Raw genomic sequence first — 26200 nt, 5'->3', positions numbered from 1 at the left:
AATGTAATCTGTAATCTGGTCTAGTAGTAAGTGTCAGCTCTATTGCCACAGCCTGGGTTTGATTCCTGTTCCATACAGTGTTTTGCGATGTTGGTCATCGTTGTCGTTTGATTGAGCAGTGGTAGACCGTAAAACCTCGGGTAGTAACGCACATGTACACATATATTTACGATCTTATCCACCTTATCTTGCGGTCTATAAAAGGCTTTATATAAGGTTATAAGGCGCACTTTCAAATGTTTGCCCAATTTGGGGGTTTTAGGTGCAACTCATGGTTCAGAAAATACAGTACAGTTTATATTTTTAACACACTCATCCCTCAATTTTGCGATTTGTGCTCATTAGATGTCATTTTTACAATTATAACACAACTAAACACAAAATTGTAAAAACTATGTTTACAGACTCAGGCATGTGTGTAACAAATAAAAGTACTGTATTTTATGAACTCTATTTATAGGGTCTGGTTTGCCCATCACGACAAGAGGGCCCCCACCCGGGTTTGAACTGGGCACAGGTGTGTCCAATCACCAAACACCTGAGCTCAATTATCCTTCACCCTTTATAAAAACCTTCTGAACATCACATTTTGTCTAGTAATTTTCAATTCCTCTGGCATTGTGATTGTCATTGTCATTTCCGCCACCGCACCAGTTTTGTTTGTTTGTTACTTTGCTCCCTGCTTCGATTTTATGGTTTACTCTGGCACTCACGTTGGCGACTTCGGTCTCAAGGTCCAAAACTTGCGTCATCTCCTCCCAGACGCGCTCATCGTCTTGAGTTAGGTTCCGATCCTCCCGGGTCATCTTGGCGATGGCAAACATGAATTGGAGGTAGGCCTCTCGAACCTACAGTAACATCGTTGATAATATTTAAAATGGTTGTCAATAGGATACTCTTTTTCCAACACAGTGATGTGAGTAACAAGGATATTTTACTCAATGGGTACAAAATGTTGGGCCGTTCAAGACATACCTTTTTGTAGTTTCCATCATTAAAATAATAATCTCTTGAAGGCATCCCAAGTCCTGGCTGGTCAATCTGAAAAAATACATAGTGAATATACAGTATATGTTAATACACCATAAAGTCATATTACTACAGGCGTAAAGTTATACTAGTTCATTTTGTTAATTGGTCAGTTGGTTCGTTGGTTGGTTGGTTGGATCCCTTAAGCACTAGGGTAGCAGGGGCACCATTTCCTGTGTTGTGTCTTGGGAAAGTACAGCCTGGTGGTGGCCATCCATCTTCAGGCAACATGTTTCCATGTGGTCTAATTACTTTAGGAAAATACTGTCTTTAAAAAAATCTATCATAAATATTGTACTTTATAGGTATTCCCGAATTAGTACAGGTTTTGTGTAAAATCTATTATATTTCATTAGTATATATTTCAATTATTTTCCAAGGTAATGCATTTTGAAGACAGCATGTCTTGTCTTGTGTGCAGAAAACAACAAAAAAAATGCCCAGACCTAAAACAAAAATGCAAGTAGCAAAGTGACAAAGAAACCAGGAATAAATGAAGGGCGATGACAGGAGAACTTAAAAGGAACCGACAGATTTTCGGAACAAAAATGTCCCTTTAAAGGGTTCAGGATGATTGGGCACACCTGTGTCCAGTTCAAAACACCAGTTGGGCCCTCTGGTGACAGGAAGTATGCGATACCCAATTACTTTAAAATTCTGTGTTAGTTTTTAAATTCTATGTCTCTTTAAATCATATGTGTACGTGTGCACTATATGAGGCAGCTTTTAATTTCATTGACCTTTTGAGTAATAAACTATTCTATTCTACGATATACATTTTTCATTTTTGTGCTCTCTAATTTGGGGTTGTGATGGCCCTGGGGAAGACACTGTCTCGGAGCCTGTTCGACCTTGTTTTAAGAGCATTAAATGACAGATGTCGGCAGGGACCCTCAGTCGCCTATATTTGAGCAAAAGTGGGATAGAATGAAACAAAATAGTAGGAATTTTCTCAATTAACTACAATAAAATAAAGTGCGAGGAGAAGAAACGTATGGTCAAAAACAAATACACAACGATTACTGGTGTATGATACAATGTTGAATCGAAATAATCTCAGAGGCTGAAGAAAACACATGACATATGTGTTGTATGGAAATCATTTGGGTTGATTTTGCTCTAAATTGAATTTTTTTATTGTCATTAAAAAACACATTGTCACGACCAGTACAAGCAGGGGACCCAAATGCGTAAAGTTTTACATAATGCTTTATTAAGGGATCGGGGAAGTCAGGGCGAGAGGAAAAAGACAGCAATCTGGTGCTCGCTGGGCAGGAGAAGCGGGAAGCCCGCGCGACCGAAGCGTGGTTGGAGATCAGAACAGGTCGGGTAGCCGGGACAAGCAGGAAGCCTGGGATCGGGGATCGATACAAGAAACGGAATAAGGATACGAGTAGCCGGGACATGAGAACGGAGCTTGGATTGGGGATTGATACAGGAAACAGAATCAGGATACGGGCAGCTGGGACAGGAGAACGGAGCTTGAATCGGGGATCGATACAGGAAACAGGTTGGGATCAAAACGGGAGCCAGAGTCAAAAGTGCTTACCTTGCATGCGCTGAGGTTTGCAGACGGACTGACCAGGAGTGAATGAGAATGACGTGTTTAAATAAGAGTACGACTAATTAGGGAACAAGTGGAAGCTCGGGCTGAACGAGTGAGTGCGGGTGAGGGCAATTGGCAAATCATGACACACGTAGTGAAACATTGTGTGCAATGACACCAGACATTGCACTCCTGAGTAAACCCGTAATAAAGACTTTAAAGAGAAAGATAAGATAATAAATTGTCAGGATACATGGGTAAACATATTTACAACATAGTGTTGGGACTAGCCTAAGTCATAATGATAATGCAATGAAAATATAGTGCAACCCTTTTAAAATATTTTACTTATCTATACTTAATGAAAACTGTCTGTGACCAAAAGTTTGCAAACTTACGTAAACAATATGGCGCTGAGAGTCCCGATCGTCGGTCCACACGTACATGTCCAGGAGAGCTTTCTTGTGAAAGCGAGCTGTCATTGTGGCCAGGATGTCCTCCAGATTCCATTCGTCCTCTGCCGTCCAAATTGTATTATAAACAACGAGGCACTCAGATTTCTCACAAGAATTATTCAAGTGGATTTGCTCATGGATCATAACAGATTGGCCGGTTCAGTATCTCGTCTGTGCATTTTAAGGCTGCATGCCGGCACACAAGTTATACAGTTTAAAAAGCAAAATTATATACTATTGTGACCTCTTGTTCTGTGTTTTGACTAGTACATCATTGTCACTATTTTACAATCATTTTGCTATTTTTTGATATCCACACCCATTGATGGGGGAAGGGTCTGCTTTTGTAACAGGATATTTTACAAAAACCTGGGAAATACAATCTCGAGGAGGACCTCTAGAACAGGTTAGACTTTCTTATCTGAAGGCTTTCTCCCTGTCCTCCTTGCAAGTTCAAAATCCTTTGATTTCTTCTCTTTTATTCTGAGTGTCTACAAAACTTTGAACTTATCAAAATGCAAAATTTATTTCCAAACAATAAAATATCGTTCTGTTGGCAGATAATTTTATTCTACTTTTAAGTATTGTTTTCTCATTTTATTATATTTTCCCCTTTTTTTTTTCGTGTTTTACTATATTTTTGCCCAAAGCTCCGCTCAAAACAATACTCCAAATTGAATCTATACAAGTATCGTAAAATGGGATTTATATTTTAAATATAAGTAAAAACTGAGTTCAAAAGGATTTTGTGTATTATATAGCACAAAGGAAATTCAAACATAAACAACATTTAGGGTAAATGAAATAAATACAAAAAAGGAGTGATGTAAAAAGCTGTTTTAAAGGGACTTTGTGTATTTTAATTCATAATACTGATAGGTCGAGATCAGGGTTGGGTAGGGTTACTTTAACTGGATTACTTTCAATTACTTTTGGATTACTCCAATACCAAATATGCTAATAAAAGACAAAAGAAACTAAATCTGAATAAAATGATTACTCACAACACGTGGTAAGCTTTCTCTACTGACTTTGATCTCTTTGATCTCCGGCAAAACTAACGTAAAATGCGACAGAAACAAAGTGAAAATAAATCCAAACAGTTTGCCAACATCATTTTTGCCGTTCCATGTATTCCGTTACTCCCCAAGCCTGCACAAAATTGAGTCACTTATTCATGTTTAGTTTCTTTTGTCTTTTATTAGCATATTTGGTATTGGAGTAATCCAAAAGTAATTGAAAGTAATCAAGTTAAAGAAACCCTACCCAACCCTGGTCGAGATATACTTGTTTTACATGATATGAGGTTCATCTAGAGGGAGCTGACAAGATTGTCAGACATCTTGCTGCTAAGTACACACCCCCAAAACCAAAATCCTTGTAAAAGCTGGGCAAAAAAATTAGAAGAAAAAATGTTCCGGTTTGATCACTTTGAGCCTCCGTGGTTTGTATTCTTCCTTAAGCTTTGTAGCACTCGTTTTAGATTGCACTACGCAATACAGTGACATCTAGTGGTCAATTATTACACAGTGATTTTTTAATGCGTGTTTGATTTGCAAAATTATCTGCCAGCAGAACCACATACAGTATATTGTTGGAGTATTTTGAGGCTGAGGGAGTTCTAAAGGTTCTATTTAAATTTCCATCAATTTTCTGTACCGCTAATCCTCACCAGGGTCACAGGAGTGGTAGAGCCCTTTCCGAACTATCTTCAGAACATTTAGACCCATCAATCAACCCTCCATGAATGTTTTGAAACGTGGGAGGCAACCAGAGTGCCAGGAGGAAACTGGCGCAGGAACGGGGAGAACATGCAAACTCCACACAGGGAGGCTGGTAGATGAAATAGAACCCTGGACCTCCGCACCGTGGGGCTGACGTGCTAACCACTCAGCCGTGATGCTGTCTGTTTTTTTAAACCTATTTTTTATGCATTTATTTATTTTACCTGAGGTGGCGTTCCAGTCATCTGAGGCCACAGGCCAGTCACCAATCACGTCGATAAGCCTCAAAAGAGGCTGAGAGTCGCGCTGTTCGATGAGGCCTGAAAAAGCCAGGTGGTCACAACATGAGGGGGTAAATAACTTTCTTAAAGGGACAACTAAACCTGATCAGATTACTTTTGTTTCTGACATGTATCAAAGCAGCCTCGATTAACAAAAAATGCTACAACACGCAAAGGTGTGGAATCAGTTGCTATGAGACTCACTAAGGGCAATCTTGTTGGATGTACAACACCTTTCTGGACACATGCTAGGAAACCAAGAAATCCTTATTAAACTTCTCTCTCTTTTTATTTTTCCAGTCTGTGTACTTCTTACGTATTTCCCTTAGGTGGGAATTCAGCATAAAACGCTAACCCATGCTGCCAGAAATCGCCTTGTGAAACAGGAACGACTAAAACGCCCGCCGTGCTATTGAACAGCAGGCCGCGGTATCGTGCTGCTAATCTGTGCTAGCGAATCCATGGGACTCGATGATTGCTACCTGGAAAAGACATAATTTTTCCGGCTTGAGGCTATCCGAGTGTTCGGTTTTTGATCTCTTTTATGTTTCCCTCACCCATTACTGCAACCGGTTGTACCTCCTGATCAAGATGTGACCTGATATATGATTGGTTGGTTGATCAGAATTAATGAGATCTGAGGAATATTGTGATGAAGTCTCACAATGGAGAACATCCTCCCTTAATATTCGTAATATCACAATACTTAACATACTTAACACTCCTAATACTTAATATGTTATTTGGGAAACTAGTGTGGGATAATTTCTCAGTGGATCCTGCGTCGTTAATTGTCCTAAAACTGCTGCACTCTCCTCACTGAAAGAAGTCTTGTTAGCTAACACACGCGACACACACAAACACACACACACACCGCATAAAGGGATAGAGAGAACAAAATACTTTAAGTACAGTAGGCTATGTCTACTTGACCAGTTGTCTCAGCTTGTGAGAGTTAGATGTAATTTTATTACACTAACCTTTTAGTGTTTATATTTGTTGCACTTTAAATGTAGGATAGATCTGTTGCTGGTGAGGTGCAATAAATATGACATAATATGATATGATATAAGTTTTATAACAAAGTTTTCTTCTCTCTTCACTTACTCAAATATTGCTTGGAATTTTTTCAAATTCTTTGACTAACAACTTATTTTAAAAGCAATGGAAATGGCTACTTTCCCTGGTAACTAGTTACATTTACTATAGAGTAATTCAGTCACTAACTCAGTTCCTTTTTGGGAGAAGTAGTGAGTGACTATCACTAATTACTTTTTTAAAGTAATAAGCCCAACACTTCCTATTTTCGGAACAGGTCCGCGGGCACTTCATGTGTCCTTAGGGGGCACTCTGGTGCCTGCAAGCACCACATCGGAGACCCCTGCTCTAGATAGATCTCTTTCAATATTCTGTCATGGTTGGGATCTTACCAATCCAAATATGATATGTTTCAAGGTTTGGAAAAATCACTTTACAATGACTGATGAGCTTACTCTCGTTCATACAGGAGCTGTAGAGGGTTTTGGCTTTTTTGATGGCGTTTCGGTCTCCTTCGCTTTCCGTCTCTAAAGCACCTGAAACGAGGAAACGGCACACGTATCATATATATATATATATATATATATATATATATATATATATATATATATATATATATATATATATATATATATCAGGTAAGAAATTAACTCAGTTTTGACATTGTTATGTTGAATAGAGGTGTGGTTTACAACATTTCTAAGGGTCATTTTTATAAACCAGTTTCTTTCAAGCAGAGTCTGGCTGGTTATTATTAATATTTATTTGTTTTTCGAATTTCACTTAAAGTAATTTAGGATTATTTAACACTGTTAAAGAGTGTCACAATTTATGGAAAACTAAAATGCCAGAGCCTTTGTCCCATATCAAAAAATATACCACTTTAAACCTGTTTCACTCCCACAGGCCTTATTTTTTTCCTCATAAATAATGGTTTCAAAAGAAGGTGCAAGCAGAGTTCATTTGTAAGTATGTCACAAAATCTACAAACAAAATTTATGGATGTATTTCCCTTCAACGCTGTGGGCACATAGGAGAGAGAGGGGAAAGTGTTGCATAGCTCCGCCCACCACTCACCTAATCAAATTGTTCTGTGTGCTTGGCTAGCGTTTGTGGCTAATTACAGCTTGTTGCGTGGGTTTTTATCAGAAAGTGTCTCAACGGTGAACATACATTATTTCATAAATTTGCATTATTTGGCGATGTACAACCAAAACAGGGTCTGTTGGTGTAAAAGTCAGTAAATTGTAGGTAAATCTGTACGCTTTATAGACCAGACCGAACAGTGAGTATTAATAGAGTAGCTTCGGCTATGCACGAACAAAACCCGACATAGAGCTTCCCAGAAATGGAACCGTACGGAGGAATTTTTACAAGTAGCATTCTATCACCGAGCCATATGTTTTCATGAAAAGAACCATATACAGTATGTCACAAAAGTGAGTACACCCCTCACATTTCTGCAGACTTCATCATAATGTTTAATTGAACAACACTGAAGAAACATCACTTTGACACAATGAAAGTAGTCTGTGTAAAGCTTATATGGCAGTGTCAATTTATTTTTCCCCTTTAAAACTCAAAATAACCATTATTAGCTAGACCCCCTAGTAAACAAAAGTGAGTGCACCCAAAAGTAAAAGTTTCTGAAGTTCAATATGTTGTGTGGCTTTAATGATTTTGGAGAACTACCTTAATCCTCCTGGGCAGTGATTTCACCGGAGTCTCACAAATTGCCACTGGAATGTTGTTCCACTCCTCCATGGCAGAGCTGGGGGATATTTGAGATCTGGTGCTTCTCCACCTTTCTATTGTGTTTGGATCTGGAGACATGCTTGGCCAGTTCATCTCCTTTACCCTTAGCCCTTTTCAGGAAAGCCTTGATCATCTTAGAGTTGTATTTGGGGTCATAGTCTGGCTGGAATATTGCCCTGCGACACCGTTTCTGGAAGGAGGGGATCAATCTCTGCTCCAATGTTTCACAGTAAATTTTTACGTTCGTGTTTTTCCTCAATGAAATGCAACTCCCCAACTCGGGTTGCACTCATGCTGCCCCAAACCATGACGTTCCCAACACCATGCTTGAGTTTAGGCCCAACACAAACATCTTTGTATCCTCACCCAGTTTCCGCCACACATGCTTCACACCCTCTGAGCCAAATAAATTAATCTTTGTCTCATCAGACCAGAGGATATCTTTCCAGTAAGCCATGGCCTTTGTCAACAGACTTCTTTTCATTGTGTCGAAGCGCTGTTTATTCAGTGATGTTCTATTAAACATTACAATGAAACCTCTGCAGAAATTTAAGGGGTGAACTCACTTTTGTGACATACTGTTCTGCTCACGAGCCGTCGGTTCCCGACCCCTGCATTGCACCTTTTATATTTACATCTCTTTGCAGAAACTTGAGTTGCTCTAAGCATTGAAAGGGCCACGTGCTGACCTTTGAGCACAATCTCCAACTTGTCCCTGAGGATGTCAAAGACGCTGTGACGCGAGCTCGTCTCAGGGATGACGTGGCGCTCCAGCCAGCCCCCGCAGGCGTACTGGTAGAAATTATCGCAGGGCTTCACCGACGCGTCCATGTTCTGCAAGAGGCGTGACGCTTTTGGCGAAAAGATGAAGGGATGAATCTCCTGTTTCCCACATTTTTGAAAATAATGAACGCCTCACCTGCCGTGACACAATCAGCAGTAGTGCACACGCTGTCGAGGTTGGAGCGGGACAGTTGACCTGAGTGAGAAAAGCACTTTAGTATTTGCCTGGAATATCAAACACCATATAAATTGTCTTTTTTCCTTGGAGCTGTCTTTAACCCCGCACGACCCAGCGTCGCTAAAAAAAAAAAAAAACCTTTCGTTTTTTGCCAAATAGTGTTAGAAGTGTTTATTGTGGTCGACTTTATTCATATTAACATCATCATAGGGTGCTATTGTTAAAACTGACAATGATTCTTGGAGGGATATTTGTATAAGGTGTCCCAAAAATGTATACACATTTTAGCAGCTGATAACTGAATTATTTATTCTTTTTTTACAGATAGAACCCATTAAACCGAGTGATGGTAGTCAGACTTGACTTTGAAGAACCAAACTGTACTCTAAAATGCTATTAGATGTATTATAAAAAGGTATGAAAGTGCAAATTTAGAAGAGTTTCACAAAAGACCACCAAAACAAGCAGTGTTTGGCACATTTCTTTAAAATAGTAATTGGTTATAGTTACTCACTATTCCTTCTAAAAAGTAACTGATTTAGTATCTGAATTACTCTAAAAGTAACTAGTTACCAGAAAAAGTTAATATTTCCGTTACTTTCATGAGAAGTTATTGTATGTCAAAGAATTTGAAATTTTCTAAACGGATACAAAACACAGCGTTTAGTTGTAGAGATGGGAATTCCGACCAATTTTAGAGAACCAGCTTTTTCAGCTCGGTTCACTATAAAGAGCCGACTCCTTCGGCTCCCAAACGGCTCTTGAGGTTGTTTTTGTTGCTTGAATCTGTACACTGCCAATTATTATGTAACATTATGCACAGAATGATTTGAAAAGAGGGAACATGAAGAAAAAACAGGCAAAAACGGGAACAAACGAAACAAAAGAAAATACAATAAAAAAAGGAAAAAAAGTCGAAAGAACCGAAAAAAAACCCATTTTTATACAAACAAATTAACACCGAAAAACACAGTAACTATAATTAAAATATCAATAAATCTACAAAAGAAGATACGATACAAATCAATATCATCTTTAATGCTCAACAAACTTCAAGCCAATAACACAGAATTCCCCAAAAATGCATATTGGCCAATCATAGCAGAAAAAAGTGTCTCGTAGAAAAACAGCTTTTGATTGCTGCGCATAAGAATCTGGACTAGAAATTATGAAATTAGAGTTGCAGTGCATGCAAGCAAAAGAAATGCACTTTTTCTCTGTAGTTTAGGCGTGGTATTTTGAAGTCAATGTCAGTACAAGATTGAGTAAATTAAAACGAACGTGCATATGTGCTCATGTTATTGCGAGAGAGAGGCTGAAACTTATTAATATTGTATTTTTTGTCACTAAGACTATAAAGAGTCAAATGTGTTTTACCTTAATTATCGCCTGCACGGTTGGACAAAGTAGCTCCGTGACTGTTCTTACCTTCGGATGACGTCAATGTTGGTTTGCAACTTTCAGTCTTTTTTAGAGAAGCGTCTCGGCTCACTAAACTGGGCCCTCAACATTAAGGAATGGACTGGTGCAAACTTTGCCACAACCCAAGAATAGGTCAGGGACTGTCAACAGTGGTCAAAGGTGTCCAGAGTTGCGTCCTCATTGGTGCCTCGATGACCAATGCGGTTAAGGGAACTGTGATTAGCAAGCTAATAGCAAGTTGTTTTGAGCTTTTTTTTCACGACAGAGGATTACCTATCTATCCATGCAATTATTCAAAAGGAGCAAAACATTTTTCAATGCTACAGTATAGTGCATATATAACTTTATTGCTCTGCCTATCAAATGATCAAAAATCTGACTGTGCCTCACCAGACACAAACCTCACCACACATCAATGCCCATGACTGAACAAATTTAGCACGAAGGAACTCCGGATTGTTTGTGCAAAGCATTTAGGATGAATGGGCGGCATGATGGATGCTGATGTGTCAGCACTGACTTTTGTGCTGCTCTTGCTGTCTCTGCAGCAGTGAGACTTCAATGTATTAAGAGGAGAGGTCGGCAAAGTACGGCCTGCGGGCCAGATGACACCTCCCAATGGATTTAAACTAGCCTGTGAGACGAAGCTGAGAGAAGCACAAAAGTAAAATAAGCCCGTATCACGAAAATTAGTGACCTGCAGTATTTAATATGTCGCCAAAGCTGAGCACTATTCCCAAAGCTGTATTTGATGAATACCTTGCATTAATCAGAGAACATTTAAGGAAACATCCCGTTGTTATTTTACTTAAAATAGAAGTCACGGACGCACACGCTGTTTAAGGTATTCGATTGCACTCACCTGGATTAAACAATGCACAATGAAAAAAAATTTATCTGGGGGTCTTTGCATAGTTTATAGAAGCATTAGCTTTCCTCCATGATATATATCAGATCAAATGGCAAAGTTCCTACATATAGGTAAACATTTTCATAAACAAAAACAAAAAAAACAAACTGAAAAATACTTTTAAATCATTAATTCAACAATTTACTCGGCGTTTTAACCCTGCCTACCAAACTAAAATGGTAACGGTAGGATGCTAACATATATGTTAAAAAAGTACAGATGCTGCCCAACTTACAAACAACCGTTTTTAAGTTGAATATGTTTTGTAAGTTGCTTAAGTGCTATATTTTGTATGTTTAAGGTTTATATAAGTATGATTAAGGCTTGTATACTTAACCTGTATTGTTTTTTACTAAAAAATAAACATTTCATAAAATAATATGCTCTATAAAGATAAAGTTGAGTTTAACTTACTTTTGGAAGATGCGCTCCAAGAGGTCCTCTTTTGTGGTAAATAATGGCCGAAAGAAAAATCGGCCAGACAATTTTCTCAACCGCATCAAGCTTTCTTATTCCACTTTCATTTCAAATAAAACGGCTCACCTCTTCTTTACACTTTACACCAATCATATTGAATGGATGCACGAGATATCAAACAATAAAAATGTCAAAGTTCTAAGCACGCTGGAGATATAATATAGAATTTTTACACACGAACTAGGAAGAAGAAGCAAATTTCCACTTCGGGGTGGATGCTGGGTAACCCTTAACAGCGCCACATGCCAGTAGTGGCGGAAAGAAGCACTACAGTAATGTCCTCCACTCGGAAAAAGGTGCACACAATACAAAATCTAATTTAGAGCAATTTCCGGATTTTTTTCCACATCCAGAAAAAATGATAGTATTTACCGTTCTACGTAAGTCGAATTGTTGTAAGCAGGGGAGCATCTGTACTAATAATAAAAAAAATTTTTCTCTCTTATCCTGCGCGTGAACTCATAAATAATATTTTTCATCCTGCTCATACAACATTCAAATTCCTGGATACATTGTTTGTACTTGCTTTTTTTAATCATTTTTTTTTGCATTTCTAAGTTCATTTTGTGCAATAAAATACTTCTGAAGAAGCCTTATTGCATTGAGTTTTACAATGCAAATGTTAAAATTTAGTGCTTAAAAACGGAGGTATTTCTTTGCTATTACTTTTAATTTTGAGTTAACTTTAAAGTTTTTATATGTAAGTAAATGTATTTATTTGTATATTTCGAACACAATTGGATCGAATGGTCCCATTATAAACAAATTGCCAATAAATAATAGACTTGTACGGGTAAATACAAACAAGAAAAAAATGGATGGGCTTATTTTATCTTAATTGCCGAGTTATTCCATTTAAGACTCTCGTCGGCATTTACAAAAATTATATACGTCAATCAGCCACTTTTCTCTTTTCGACCCGGCCCCTGTACAAGTGTTTTCATACCAAAGCGGCCCTCCACTCAAAAAGTTTGGAGATCCCTGCTTCGGCGTATTAAGTGAGAGGAACTGACTGTACCGTGTCGGCTGCGGCAACTCACCTCCCGTGTCTGCTGAGCTTCGTGACACGCTGGAACGATGAGATTGTTCTGGAATGGGGTAGACATCAGAAAATATGGAGAAGGTCAAAAGCGTAACTCTTTAATGTTCTCATAGCTTACACCACATCATTGGCATTGTACAGTATTAACAATAATTCTTACGATTTTTACACCCTAAGATTTTTGCACCATCAACCGTTTTCGTTCACCCTTTTCGCCGATTTCCGTTTTTTCCAGTACCGTTAAAAAAAGAAATCCAGGGCTTTTCAAAAGAACAAGAGCCCAAACCTTAATTTCAAACCCCAACCTTATTTTGGAACTCTAAAATCCATTTTATAACCTTAACTTGCAGTCCAAACCCTAGCTCTACATCTAACCCTAGCTGTAATCTTAGTCCCAACCCTGTTTCAAATTGTAACCCTACCTATAAACCTATTTTGAAACCATACATTCAGTTTAGGTCCCTAACATGAAGCTTAAACCCCAGGTCCTAGCTCTAACCCTGTTTCAAACTACCCCTAGCTCTGGACCTATTCTGGAACCCTACATTCAATTTAGAACGCTAACACTGAGCTCAAACCCTAGGTCCTAGCACTGACCCTGTTTGAAAATGTATCCCATGCTCTGAAACTATTCTGGAACCCTACATTCAGTTTAGAAAACCTAACATAGAGCTTAAACCGCAGTTCCTAGCCCTAACCCTGTTTCAAACCGTATCCCTAGCTCTGAACCTATTCTGGAACTCTACATTAAGTTCAGAACCCTAACATGGAGCTCAAACCCCAGGTCCTAGCTCTAACCTGTTTCAAACTGTATCCTAGCTCTGAACCTTTCCTGGAACCCTACATTAAGTTAAGAACCCTAACATGAAGCCCAAACCCCAGGTCCTAGCTATAACCCTGTTTCAAACTGTATCCTAGCTCTGAACCTATTCTGGAAACCTTCATCCAATTCAGAACCCTAACATGGAGCTCAAACCTTAGTTCCTAACCCTAAACCAACATCTAACTCTAGATATGAACCCTAGCCCCAAACCTATTTGAGAACCCAAAATTTAGTTTAATACCCTAATAAGAAGCCTAAACCTTAGTTTCTAGCCCTAGCTCCAATCCTATTTTGGAACCATAAAATATGTTTACAACCCTGATTTGAGACTCAACCCCTAGCTCCTAACCCTAGCACAACACCTAGGAAACATGTCAAGAATACCTAAAATTCAAGCACTTTTCAAACCTTGAAAATACAACCTCAAAAGTCAAGCATTTACAAGAATTTCAAGCACCTGTATGAACCCTTAAACTGATTAAAAAAATGTATGTCTCGTGTCGATTTTGGCCACTACTACTTTTTTGTCACATGTTTTAAATTACTTATTTTTTTTGAATGCAGGGCCATAACCAATTCAGATTAAATTAAAAATCAATTTAAGAGAGTCTCCGTTCAAAAAAGAAGAAAAAAAAGTACCTATGTGTTACTCTTAAAGGGATAGAGTATATTATTTGACCACTGGATATCGCTGTATGGTATAGTGCAGGAATGCCAAACATATGCCCTGTAGCCCCACTCGGCCCGTTGGATGATTTATTCTGGCCCGCCGTTAATTTCCAAGTACGGTATGTTAAGAAGCCTAGGTCAGTTCTATCAAAAGTTATGATTTTCAAATTAAATACAAACCAAATACTTCCTCTGGCCGCTAGAGGACAGTAAAGGATATTCCCGCAACTTTCTCTCATCTTTTTACCCATGCACTGCTAAAGCTTTTTGTATTTCTTTTTAAATTAATTTTAAACCATTAAGACAATTAAGGCAACAATTGCATTTTTTTCTTTTTTTTAATTCATATGGCGTGGTGAGTTAGTTCAGGTGCAAAACTCATTGAACTGTTAAACCAGTTTAAGCATCCAAAACTAAACATGAAAATATTATTTTGCATTGTTTATGAATAAATGTGTTTAGTTTTCTTTAAACAAATGATCGTATCTTAATGCTGAGGTTTTTATAACAATCTATTTGTATTCAATTTAGAAATGATCACATTTTTCAAATTTGTCACGGTTGCCATGGCGCCCAATTGGCCCCGCCCATGTGGCGCCAGCTGCGGCTCATTGACAGATTGGCTTTCCGTCTTTTTAAGCTCAGTGCCCTCATTTTTCCTTTGTCAGTCCGTCAACGAACTTCTGCCCCGCAAAACGTGGGTTTCGGCTCGGTCCTGTTCCTTTTGGTATTTCCTGTCCGTTACTGTTCCCGTTTATTTTGTCCTGTTGGATTTCGGTGCCCAGTTTTGTTTCCGTCTACTTTTGTCTTGTTTATTATTTTCTCCAGTTTTCATTCCAATATAGTTTCTCCTGTTTATTTTCGATATCCCGATTCATTATCTATCCTGTCTGTCCTGTCCTGTCTGGTATCGAACCGATGTGTCCGATATCAACTCGCGCAATTGGAATCAATGTCGTCGGTCTCTTGCTTCCTGTCTTTGCACGCCAGACTGCTGCCTACATGCATGACTCCCCATTTCCCGTAAAATAAAAGGCTTGTGTGAGAACGCCACACATTTGGGTCCTGATCCTGTTCTGGTTCTTGACACAATTAGATATCTATTTGACAGTTTCTGAGGATTTAACCCTGTTCCTTGTCCTTGCTCTCTAACAACAATACAACATGTAAAACCTGAGAGAGATACGCATTTTTAAATATTTATTTTGAAATGGGATTGGATGTGAACCTTAAGGGTCAGTTACAAGGACCCGGCGAGACCAAGTGAGAGCGCAGCCACTCACTCCTATCATGTGCTTTTTTGCAGGTCAGGTAATGATGATTTTTAACAATAGGAGGGGCTACATAACGCACACCGTCCCTATAATAACAAATGCAAATGAAATTGTCACTAGTGTGTATACCTTTTAAAGCTGATGTGTAAAGGACCACAAGTCCGGCCAAAGCGCAGCTTACGAGCAGAAGGAGCACAGACAAACCGATTTCTGCCGCAGTCCATCCACGTTTGCCAGCTTTACTGGATTTCTCCATGATGTCCATTTGGCTTTCCGATTTGCCCATTCTTTTGACTGTCGCCTCTCTGAGGAGGAAAACAAAGAGCAATACGGTGAACCCTCATGCATCGCAGGGGTTAAGTTCCAAAAAGAACCTGTGATAGGCAAAATCGAAAGTAGAAAACATTATTTTTTTACATTTAGTGTACAATTAAATACTCTATTACACACAAAACCCAAAGAACAAACATTTTTTACAAGCTTGAGCATTTGTTTAACAAATAAAAGTAATGTATACTCAACCTGTAAATATCGACTTTTTTACCTACTCTCTTAGAGACTGTTTAGCCAATCAGATTGCAGAACCAAATGCCCCAAAAAATCAGTGAAGCAGCGATACTGAACTGCATATGTGTCATATCCATGGCCCGCAACTCAAATGTGGAACACCACATCTTTTTGTGTGGCCCCTGAGACAGAGCACAAGAGAAAAACTGTCATGATTACCGATGTGAATCACCTGTGCCCGCTCCACTCATTTGGTGCCAATGGCTGCAGGCTCTGATTGGCTCCCTGTCCTTATAAACCCAGTACTGCCAATCCCCTGTTGTCAATCCGTCTGCAAACCTCTATTTATACAAGGCAAGCCTTTTTTCGACCCTGACTCCTGCCTGTCCCGTTTTTGCTCTCGTTTGTCTCTGGCTACGACCTATTTTGATCCTGACCACGTCTGCTCTCCCGTCCCGGCTTACGACCAATTTTTTATCTGAATTACGTCGACTCGTTTCCGACCCGACCACGCTTTGCTTTCCCAGTCCTGGCTACCGACCAGTTTTTCCGTCCCTGACACCGCCATTGCTCACTACAGAAGATCCACTTCCGTGTTCGGATCACAGTCCAAGTCAGAGAGCGACTGGCTTCCCGCGTCCAGCAAACAACGGATTGTGGGCGCAGCCCTTCCTCTCTCTTTCAATAAAACTTGTGATAAACGTTACGGGATTGGGTTCCGTTTCCATTCTGGTCCTGACAAAAACCACTTGCAGTTTTCAATATGTCCACTGGATGTCGCCAAAGCCAGGCACCACTCGCAAAGCACCCATTGAAGCTGGATTTGCGGACTACCATTGATCAACCAGAGAACATGATACTTAAAAATCATTGGTGCGCTGTTTAAGGCAATACGAAAAGTACCAAATTTAGAAAATTACCTGGGTGTATTTGCAGCAGTTTAAAGAAGCTGTAGCTAGCTCTTTCCTATGCAAAACATTTTCATAAAAAAGCTTACTTTTAGAAAATTTAAATTAGAGTTTGTCTGCTATTTTGTTACCTTCCAATCTGCATGAGTTTCTCTGGGTTAAATAAATTGTAGTGGAAATGAATTGAATAGGTGTTTTCCTTTTTTTATTTGTATTTTTTACAAATGCACAGGTATTAACAATACAAGAGATTTAAATGAAAAATCAAATCTTACATCCTTGAATCATCATTCATTTGTGAGCCTCCAAAAAGACCTCCAACCCGACCCTCCAGCTAAAGCAAAACGCCATTAATTTAGAATGTTTTTTCCTACCATGTGGACCCCGAGTTAAAAAGAGTTTGACACCCTGGTTTAGCCAATCATTACACAGAAGAAAATTCACAACAACAATCAGTGAAGCTGCGAGACTGTGAAAGGTATACTACGATTTAGCGATGAATGACTGTACATCAGCATGTCGAACATATGGCCCGCGGGCCAGATCCCACCCGTTGGTTTATTTAATCCGGCCCATCATCAATTTCATGAGTCAAAAAAAAGAAGAGTCTCTAGGTCATTTCTTTTAAGTTAAGATTTTATAAAAAATACTGTATATGCAAAGCCTGCGCCAAGGCATAAGCAAACTAGGGGGCTGCTTGGGGCCCCGCGACCACTAGGGGGCCCCAACGAGCGATTCAATATTGTCCCCATTGTCACTTTCGTTGTCTAAATGAAAAAAACATCGACAAAAAAGCACTACAAAAATAAATATCACATATAGTGATTAAAAACAGGGACCTCTTATATTATTTTGCTTTCATTTGGAAAAGAAAAAATAGTATAGAAACGCTACAAAAATACTATGATAGAAAATATTACAGAAATACTACCCCAGAATTACTACAAAAACACAACTATTGATATTACAAAATACTGAAGAAATAAGACCAAAAAATACTATGTGAACATTATAAAAATACTACTAAAATACTACTTAGGAAATACATCAAAAATACAGAAATACTTCAACTATAATACACAACTCTACCTGAAAAAAATGTCACTACAGAAATACTGCTACAGAAGTATTACAACAGAAATACAGCAAAAATACAACTAGAGCGATACTACGAAATTTCTACTATGTAAATACGGCAAAAATACTACAAAAATAAAACTACAGTAACACTTTACTCCAGAAATACCACAGAAGATGTACATCACAAATTCTACAATTCTACAAAATACAACAGAAATTGTACAAAAATACGAAAAAATAATAATAGAGGATTTCTACAAAAACACCGAAATCATTAAAGTACTGTAATACTACAAAAATATTACAGTCATACAACAAAAAGTCTACTATCGTAATACAACAAAAATACAATTTAAAAAAGAATTTACTACTATGGAAAAAACAAGAAAATGACTTCAGAAATAGTACAAAAATGAAACTAAAGTAATACTACAAAAAATCTACTGAACTTCAACAAAAATTCGACCACAGGATAACTTTAAAAAAAAGTACAACTGCTGTAACGCTTCAAAACTAAATATAAAATGAATTGCTCAAAATAGGGACCTTATATATTATTTTGCTTTAATTGTGATAGTTTATAAACCAATTTGATGAGACTAATCTAGTTCAAAAGAACTATATCATGTAAATGTCTGCATGTATATTTATTCCCCAAATTTGGCCAAATTTTGGACCCGATGCGGCCCCCGACTCCAGATAGTTGTCCATCCCTGGATTAGAACATGGAATGAGTTCTTATAGGTATGCAAATGATCAAGTTATAAAGGGCTCCAAATCTAATTTTGCTTAGGGTTTTTGAGTTTTTCCTTGCCCTCATGATGGTGTCATAATAGTCTGTGGTCTGTGCAGCGACTCCTTATGATTAAGGGTGTCACAAATAAACATGACTTGACTTGACTTAGGGCCCCATGAAGGCTCGGGCCGACCCTGTGTATATGCAAACCGAAGGGAAAAATTGGAGTTTTACATTCTTTTACTGATCCGGCCCACCTGAAAACAAAGTCTGGATCCGACCCCGGAGCCAAACCGAGTTTGACATCTCTGCTGTACTGTCTATTTTGGGTTCACTCACTGTTTAACATATATACTGTTATTATGATGATTGTTATTACAACATTTATGTGACTATTATTGTTATTATTAGTAGTATTATTGGAATCCAAATAATATAAGTGAGCAGAAGCCTTATCTAGTGATGGGTCAAGCTAATAGTTAAGCTTTTTAATATTGCTACTACTATCATGACTATTATGTTTATTGTTGTTGTTATCATTATCATTATCAACTACATGTCTATTGTTATTGCTTTTGTCGAACATTGTTATTGCACAACTGTCACCATCATATTGTGCAAATCAATCACAATCTGGACCTATATTTATAAACAAAAAAACTGTGAGGTGAATAATTATGTTGGTGAGGATGGTGTAAAACAAACATAAACTAAAAAAATGGGGATACAATCACATGGATACACATCTTAAAAAGAACACAAAACAGACATATACTGCACATCTCACAGTTAGGGTAGACAAGTGGGAGCTTGATGCTAGAGGCATCTGGCTAAAGCTCCCATACCTTGTTTTTTAGTGCACAGATCAGGACATTTAAGAATGGTGGTCCTGCTGCCTGGGGGCAGACCCCCTAATGAAGCAGGTCCAAAGATACCATGAGCACCCAAGAGAACTATGTTATCATAATGGATACTCGAATTGACGATGATGATAATAAAGAGACTGTATATCCACAGAGACAATGTAAATATGCGGGAAGCAGGTCGCTCTGAACACGGGGACTTCTGTAGCGAGCGATGGCGGTGTCGGGAACGGACAAACGGGTCAGTAGCCAGGACAGGAGAGCAAAAACGTGGTCGGGGTCGGAAGCGAGTCGTAACCTGGGAGAGGAGAGTAGATGTGGTTGGGGACGAAAAAGGTCGAAAGCCGAGACGAGAGAGTAGAAGTGGTCAAGATCAAAAACCGGTGGAAGCCGGGGGACAGACAGGAGCAAAAAAGAGGATGGAGTCAGGGTAAAAAAAAAGGCTTGCCTAGTGTAAACTGACGTTCGCAGACGGACTGACAACAGGTGACAGAAAGGAGTAGGTTTAAATAAGGACAGGGAGCCAATCAGAGTCTGAGGCTGGCACAGGTGCTTCGCATCGTTAATCATGACAGTTGTGGGTTTTTTTTGCTTTCTTCATGTTCGAAATAAAAGTTTCATTCATTCATTCATTCATTCATATATTTGTTTGTTTTTCAGCCATCGTTTTTTGTCAATGAGCCTTCCAAAATAGTGAAAACGAATCGATAAACTACAGTGCGTTTGTGAGTTTTGGCTGAGGATCGTTAAAGCTCAGTCATGCCCGTTGTCATTCCCTTGAGTCTCATTAGTCCCGCGAAGAAAAAGAAAAAAAAAGGATTATTTTAGGAACGTCGTGCCGGACATTTGCGATGGTGAATTTTGTACACGCTGCTCAGGATGTGAGAAATCATTTGAAATCGAATTTGAAACAAAAGAAAGGAGCGAAACTCTTCATATCCTATGTCTGTAATTGACCTAAAACGCTTCAAAATATAAATTTATGCTTCAAATTGCGGGATTTTGATTTGCTCTGATGGTCTTGCATGGTATAAGACAGGCGTGTCCAAAGTCCGGCCCGGGGGCCAGTTACAGACCCTGATCAATAAATACTGTACATCAATAGTAATACTACAAAAATACTACTACAAAAATATATACACAGTAAAACTACAGAAATACTACATTAATACTATATAAATTCTACATAAATCCTACAACCTGATAGTACAGAAATACTACAAAATTATTACAAAACTAATAGAGAGCTTAAACTTTGGACCCAATATGATAACTTGCTTTCATAGGCAAAACTCATCTTTTTAAAAACAAATCTAAAAAGTAATATCACATGTAGATCTATGCATGTATATCTATACATAAATGACAAAATTGGATTGGTCCCCAGGACTTCTTTGTCATGGTTGCCATGGTGCCCAATTGGCCCGCCTGTGTGGCGCCAGCTGCGGCTCATTGACAGATTGGTTTTCTGTCTTTTTAAGCTCAGTGCTCTCATGTTTTTTTTTTGTCAGTTCGTCAACGAACCTCTGTCCCGCAAGACGTGGGTCCTGTTCCCTGTTGGCATTCCTTGTCCGGTATTGTTCCGATTTATTTTTGTCCTGTGTAATAATTGTTTCCAGTTTCATTCCCGTCTATTATTCTCTCCAGTTCTCGTTCCCGTCTAGTTTGTCCTGTTTATTGTAGATATCCTGTTTCATTATCTATCCTGTCTGTTCCATCCTGCGCGGTATCGATCCCATCTGTCCGATATCAACTCGGGCAATTGTTATCGATCTCGTCGGCCTCTGGCTTCCTTTCATTTCACGTCAGACTGCTGCCAAACGTGCATGACTCCCCATTTCCCGTAAAATAAAAGGCTTGTATTATTACATCACGCGTGTAGGTCCTGAACCTGTTCTGGTTCATGACATGGTTCCTTGCCAATTTTTTTTTTTTTACTCCAAAACTTTAAACCCACCCGTTTTAAAGCATAGCATAGTGAGGTACTCACAATTTCAATCAAAACAAATATTAGTAGGTTCTGACATCGAACCTTCCTGTGTGGAGTTTGCATGTTCTCCCCATGCTTACATGGATTTCCCCCGGGCACTCCGATTTCCTCACACATTCCAAAGACATGCATATCAGGTTGATTGGCCGGTCCAAATTGTCCCTAGGTGTGAATGAGTGAGCAAGTTGTCTATCTCTGGCTGGCAACCAGTTCAGGGTGTCCCCTGCCCACTGCCCGAAGACAGCTGGGATGGGCTCCAGCACCCCCGCGACCTTACTGAAGATAAGCAGTGTAGATAATGGATGGATGGATGTTTTATTTATTTTTCAGTTTGATAGCCGCTCATCTACTCTAATTTCGTTGTTAACCCATTTTTAGTAGCAAAATGTACGTTTATCTGCACTGATTGGGTTTAACAATCAATCTATTTTGTGTTAGAATAAGTTACACAGTAATACACTTTGAATTTCAATGACAGTTCAAATGAATGACAAGAAGGTTCATTAAATAAGCAAACACAATTCCAATGTTTTCCAGTTCAGGGGATCCCAAATGCATGGGTGGAGAGAAGCACCTTTTCCGTTACTGGCTCCATCTAGTGTTAAAACTGAGAAGTCCAACAGAGTTCAGCTCAAGCGCCATGTGCGGGCCATATTCTACTATATTTTCAGAATTTGCTGAGGGCCTATAAAAACTGACCGGGCCGTAGTTTGGACACCCCTGCCTTATACAGATTGTAGGTCTGTATAAGGGCATACAATTGTAATGAAATGCATACAAACATATATTGTACATACTAGATTATATTGCATCATAACGGCAACGTTTTAAAAAGGTATTAAGTCATTTTTAATCTAAGGTGGATTGTTATACAAGTTGTACACACAATAATATGCAAAAATAACACATAGGCACATACTAAAAATTATTCTCTTTATCTTTAAAATTTAGGTGTCATATTTGACCCTGATCTATCCTTTGAGATGCATGTAAAGCAAATTACTAGAACTGCCTTCTTCCATCTTCGCAACATTGCTAAAATCCGTTCAATACTGTCTCAGTCTGATGCGGAAACAATAATTCATGCATTTGTTACCTCCCGTCTCGATTACTGCAATGCACTACTCTCCGGTCTCCCGAAGTCCAGAATCAAGTCTCTTCAGCTAGTACAAAATGCCGCAGCGAGGCTCTTAACCAGGACAAAAAAGTACGATCACATAACACCGATTTTGGCTAACCTGCATTGGCTCCCAGTTAGCCAAAGATGTGACTTCAAAGTTCTCTTAGTATTGTACAAAATCATACATGGACTTGCTCCCTCTTATCTTTCAGATCTGATCTGCCACTATGTCCCGGTCCGAAGCCTACGATCTGAGAGTGCTGGTCTTCTGATGATCCCGAGAGCAAAGAAGTCTTCTGCTGGTTCGAGAGCGTTCTCCATCCGGGCACCGGTGCTGTGGAATGCTCTTCCCCCTGAGATTCGATCTGCAACCTCAGTGGAAATGTTTAAATTTAACTTAAAACTCACTTCTACTCCATTGCATACGAATAACCTACTCCTCTTGTCGGTTGAAAATAGTTTGTGTAATATAGTGTAACAATCTGTGAAGCCCTTTGAGACTCTTCGTGATTTAGGGCTATACAAATAAAAATGACTTGACTTGACTTGACTTTTCAGGAAACTTCAACGTCCTTTCAAGTATAATTTAAACTCATTTAGAAATGTTAAAACCATACATTTTACCAGGGTTTTTTTGTGTTTTTATCTTCAACAATTAATAATACTGTCAAGTAAATATGTGACCCCCGAGGCCGTATAATTTTTAGCTGAAATTATTATTACACTTTTGTGAAAATTTTACCACAAACACTCACAATCGATCATAAAGTTGACATTTTATCATTCTTCACAATCACCGAGTGTTTTTTTTTGCAGTAGAGTTTTTTTTTTTTTTTTTACATAATACAAAATTTGAACTGAGCACAAGAGTCGAACGTCTGTGTACTTTTTAAAAAAACGCTTGCTAATAGTAGTTTTGTCAGAAGCAGAACAGGCGGGGGACCCAGATGCGTAACGTTTTCACACAAGCGTTATTTTACGGGGATGGGGCAGTCAGGATCGATACCACATACACGAGCTCTCTCTCTCTCTCTCTCTCTCTCTCTCTCTCTCTCTCTCTCTCTCTCTCTCTCTCTTTCTCCCTTTCTCTATCTCTGTTTCTCTTCGGATTTCTTTCTTTTTCTCGCTTCCTTTCCCCTTCTCTCAGTATTTTTCTTTTCATCTTTCTCTTTCTCTCTCTCTCTCTCTCTCTTTTTTCTTTCTTCCCCCTTGTCTCTTTCTCTCTGTGTGTCTTTAACGCTATTTTGCTCTATCTTCCTTTTTTCCTTTTCTCTCTCTCTCTCTCTCTCTCTCTCTCTCTTTTGCTTCCCCTTCCTTCTTTCCCTCCTTCTCTCTTTCTCTCCTTCTCTCTTTCTTTCCCCTCTATTACTATTTCTCTTTTTATCTCTTTTGTTTCTCATGTTGTCTCTCTCTCTCTCTCTCTCTCTCTTTTTTTTTCTTTGTTCCTCTTTGTCTCTTTCTCGCTGTGTTTTTTTTACCTTATTTTGCTCTCTCTTCCTTTTTTCCTTATCTCTCTTCATCTCTCTCTCTCTTGCTTTCCCCTTCGTTCTTTCTCCCCTTCTCTCTTTCTCTACTTCTCTCTTCTCTCCTTCTCTCTTTCTCTCTTTCGATTTATTTTTTCCCCTCTTCCTTTCTTTCCCCTCTCTCACTATTTCTCTTTTTATCTCTTTTGTTTCTCACATTCTTTTATTTCTATCCCTGATCTACTAGTACGGCCCCTGAGAGAACGTTATTACGTGTGTGTGTTTGATATTGTGTGTGTGTGTGTGTGTGTGTGTGTGTGTGTGTGTTCCTGTGTGTGTGTAAAATATTGTGTGTAATATTAAATGCAGTAAAGTACTACTACTAAAACTACTAATAAAATAAAAAAATACTACAGAAATACTACCAGAAATATTACAAAAACTACTACAGTAAAACAACAAAAATATCACCACCTAAGTGCTACAAAAATATGAGCACAATGCACTTACAAAAATACTACATAAATACAACAAAAATACTCCAACAGAGATACAACAAATACAGTGCATTAATGCTACAAAATACTACAAAACTAAATATCAAATTTCAGGCTTAAAACAGCTAGCTAATACAGGGTGTTCCAAAAGGTTTGCTATCTTTTGAAATGTAAATATCACAGAAAGTAAATGATTAAGGCTAACAAAATTAAAATGTATTAATATTGAAAATCATCAGAATTATGATTTTAAACATGTATGAGAAATTCAAGAGCATGTGAATGATATAAAATATTTCACAAATGTTCAATATGCGCACAGCCTGAGACGCAGCGCACTTTAAACACGCTGAAGCATAACTTGGGTAATAGTCAGCACCACATTTTTTATTTTTTTTATTTTTAAATAAATTATCTGATCACGAGTTAGTACAGGTAGATACACATATTTACAATATAATGAGATAATAATATTAAAATTATTTTTGAAAGACCCTGTACTTTAAAAAATCTACAACAATAATACTACATGAATACTATCGAAATACTCAAAAATCTTTTGACAGAAATACCACAAAAGTACCACAAAAATACATCGACCGAATTACTACAAAACGAATGGTCACATTGAGTGCTTATTACAGGGCCCATATATAATATTTAGCTTTAATTGTGAACAGTTCAAAACAAAACTTTGATAATTAAAAACAAATACAAAAATAAAAATAACATGTACATAACTTCATGTACGATGATTCATAAATGAGAACAATTGTAAAGGTCTCCTGAACCGGCCCCCTGACCACATTTCTGAAGCGCGTCTCAAAAGGTTTGCCGACCCCTAATGTAGACTAATATCAAACACATCAAAACGGTTTTTCTTGTAAAAATATTTAGTTATTTCCTTTTGTTAATTAGTCGTTGATGTTTATTTTCTGGACTGTGCCTAAATAAAAAGCCGCAAAAAAAAACAGCAATGGGTTATAAAATATCACGTGTGTGTGAGTGCACTCATATAAACTTTATAAACTTCTGATTAATTATTTAAAAAAGGAGTCATAGAAGAAAAAAAGTGTACAGTACACAGTAACATTATTCATGTAAACTGATATCAAAGTTTTGATCTCTTTCATGTGAGAAAATAAACCTGCAGGGTTAAGTAGGGTTATAAACCTCACAAACCGCCACTAATATAAATAAAGGCGATCGAATTAATGAGCACGTGAAGTATTAGCACCTCCTGTAGACTTTTCTAAGCCCTCGGTTTGACCTCTCCATATTGATCCCCTGTATTATTAGCGGTCGCCTCGGCAACGGAGAACGGCATCTTACCTTTAAACGGGGTTGGTGGAGATGGGTGATCTTCTCCCCCTTCCCACCCACCACCACCACACACACACTCACCCCTCCAGCTCTCACACACACTCTCACACAATCATGCAGTGCGATAATCTCTCAAAACCTCCCTGCAGAGTGAGCATCCACTCTTGACGGTGCGTGGAGAAATGAATCCGTGCTGCAGTTTGCTGGAGGGGGAGATCCACTTGTGAATCTCCACTTGTGAGCCCGTGTGTCGCTCGGGGGACAAGGGAGGTGGCCAAATGAGAGAGAGACAGAGAGAGAGAGAGAG

General features: G+C 38.5%; 1 protein-coding gene across 2 annotated transcripts in view; it reads right to left on the bottom strand.

Moving 5' to 3' along the window:
• mmel1 (membrane metalloendopeptidase like 1) overlaps window positions 1–25949 on the bottom strand; it is a 44456-nt gene extending 18507 nt beyond the window's left edge. The window contains exons 1-10 of one of the 2 annotated variants that reach the window (XM_088338054.1): window positions 25903–25949; window positions 15536–15711; window positions 12639–12686; window positions 8748–8807; window positions 8518–8679; window positions 6529–6609; window positions 4979–5074; window positions 2974–3092; window positions 976–1041; window positions 714–848 (exon numbers count right to left, since the gene is read on the bottom strand). In XM_088338054.1, coding sequence (XP_088194180.1) covers window positions 714–848; window positions 976–1041; window positions 2974–3092; window positions 4979–5074; window positions 6529–6609; window positions 8518–8679; window positions 8748–8807; window positions 12639–12686; window positions 15536–15692 — 924 coding nt within the window. In that variant the 5' untranslated portion in view covers window positions 15693–15711; window positions 25903–25949. Of the gene's footprint in view, window positions 1–713; window positions 849–975; window positions 1042–2973; window positions 3093–4978; window positions 5075–6528; window positions 6610–8517; window positions 8680–8747; window positions 8808–12638; window positions 12687–15535; window positions 15712–15950; window positions 16043–25902 lie in introns of those variants that run through there. The other variant, XM_088338055.1, reaches the window with a different exon arrangement.
• Window positions 25950–26200: the final 251 nt, after the last annotated feature.

The sequence above is a fragment of the Urocampus carinirostris genome, chromosome 6, assembly GCF_059441175.1.
Source record: "Urocampus carinirostris isolate Australia breed hairy pipefish chromosome 6, RoL_Ucar_1.0, whole genome shotgun sequence".
Lineage (NCBI taxonomy): Eukaryota > Metazoa > Chordata > Actinopteri > Syngnathiformes > Syngnathidae > Urocampus > Urocampus carinirostris.
Note: the sequence above shows the minus strand (reverse complement) of the source record. Positions and strands in the feature narration are given on the sequence as shown.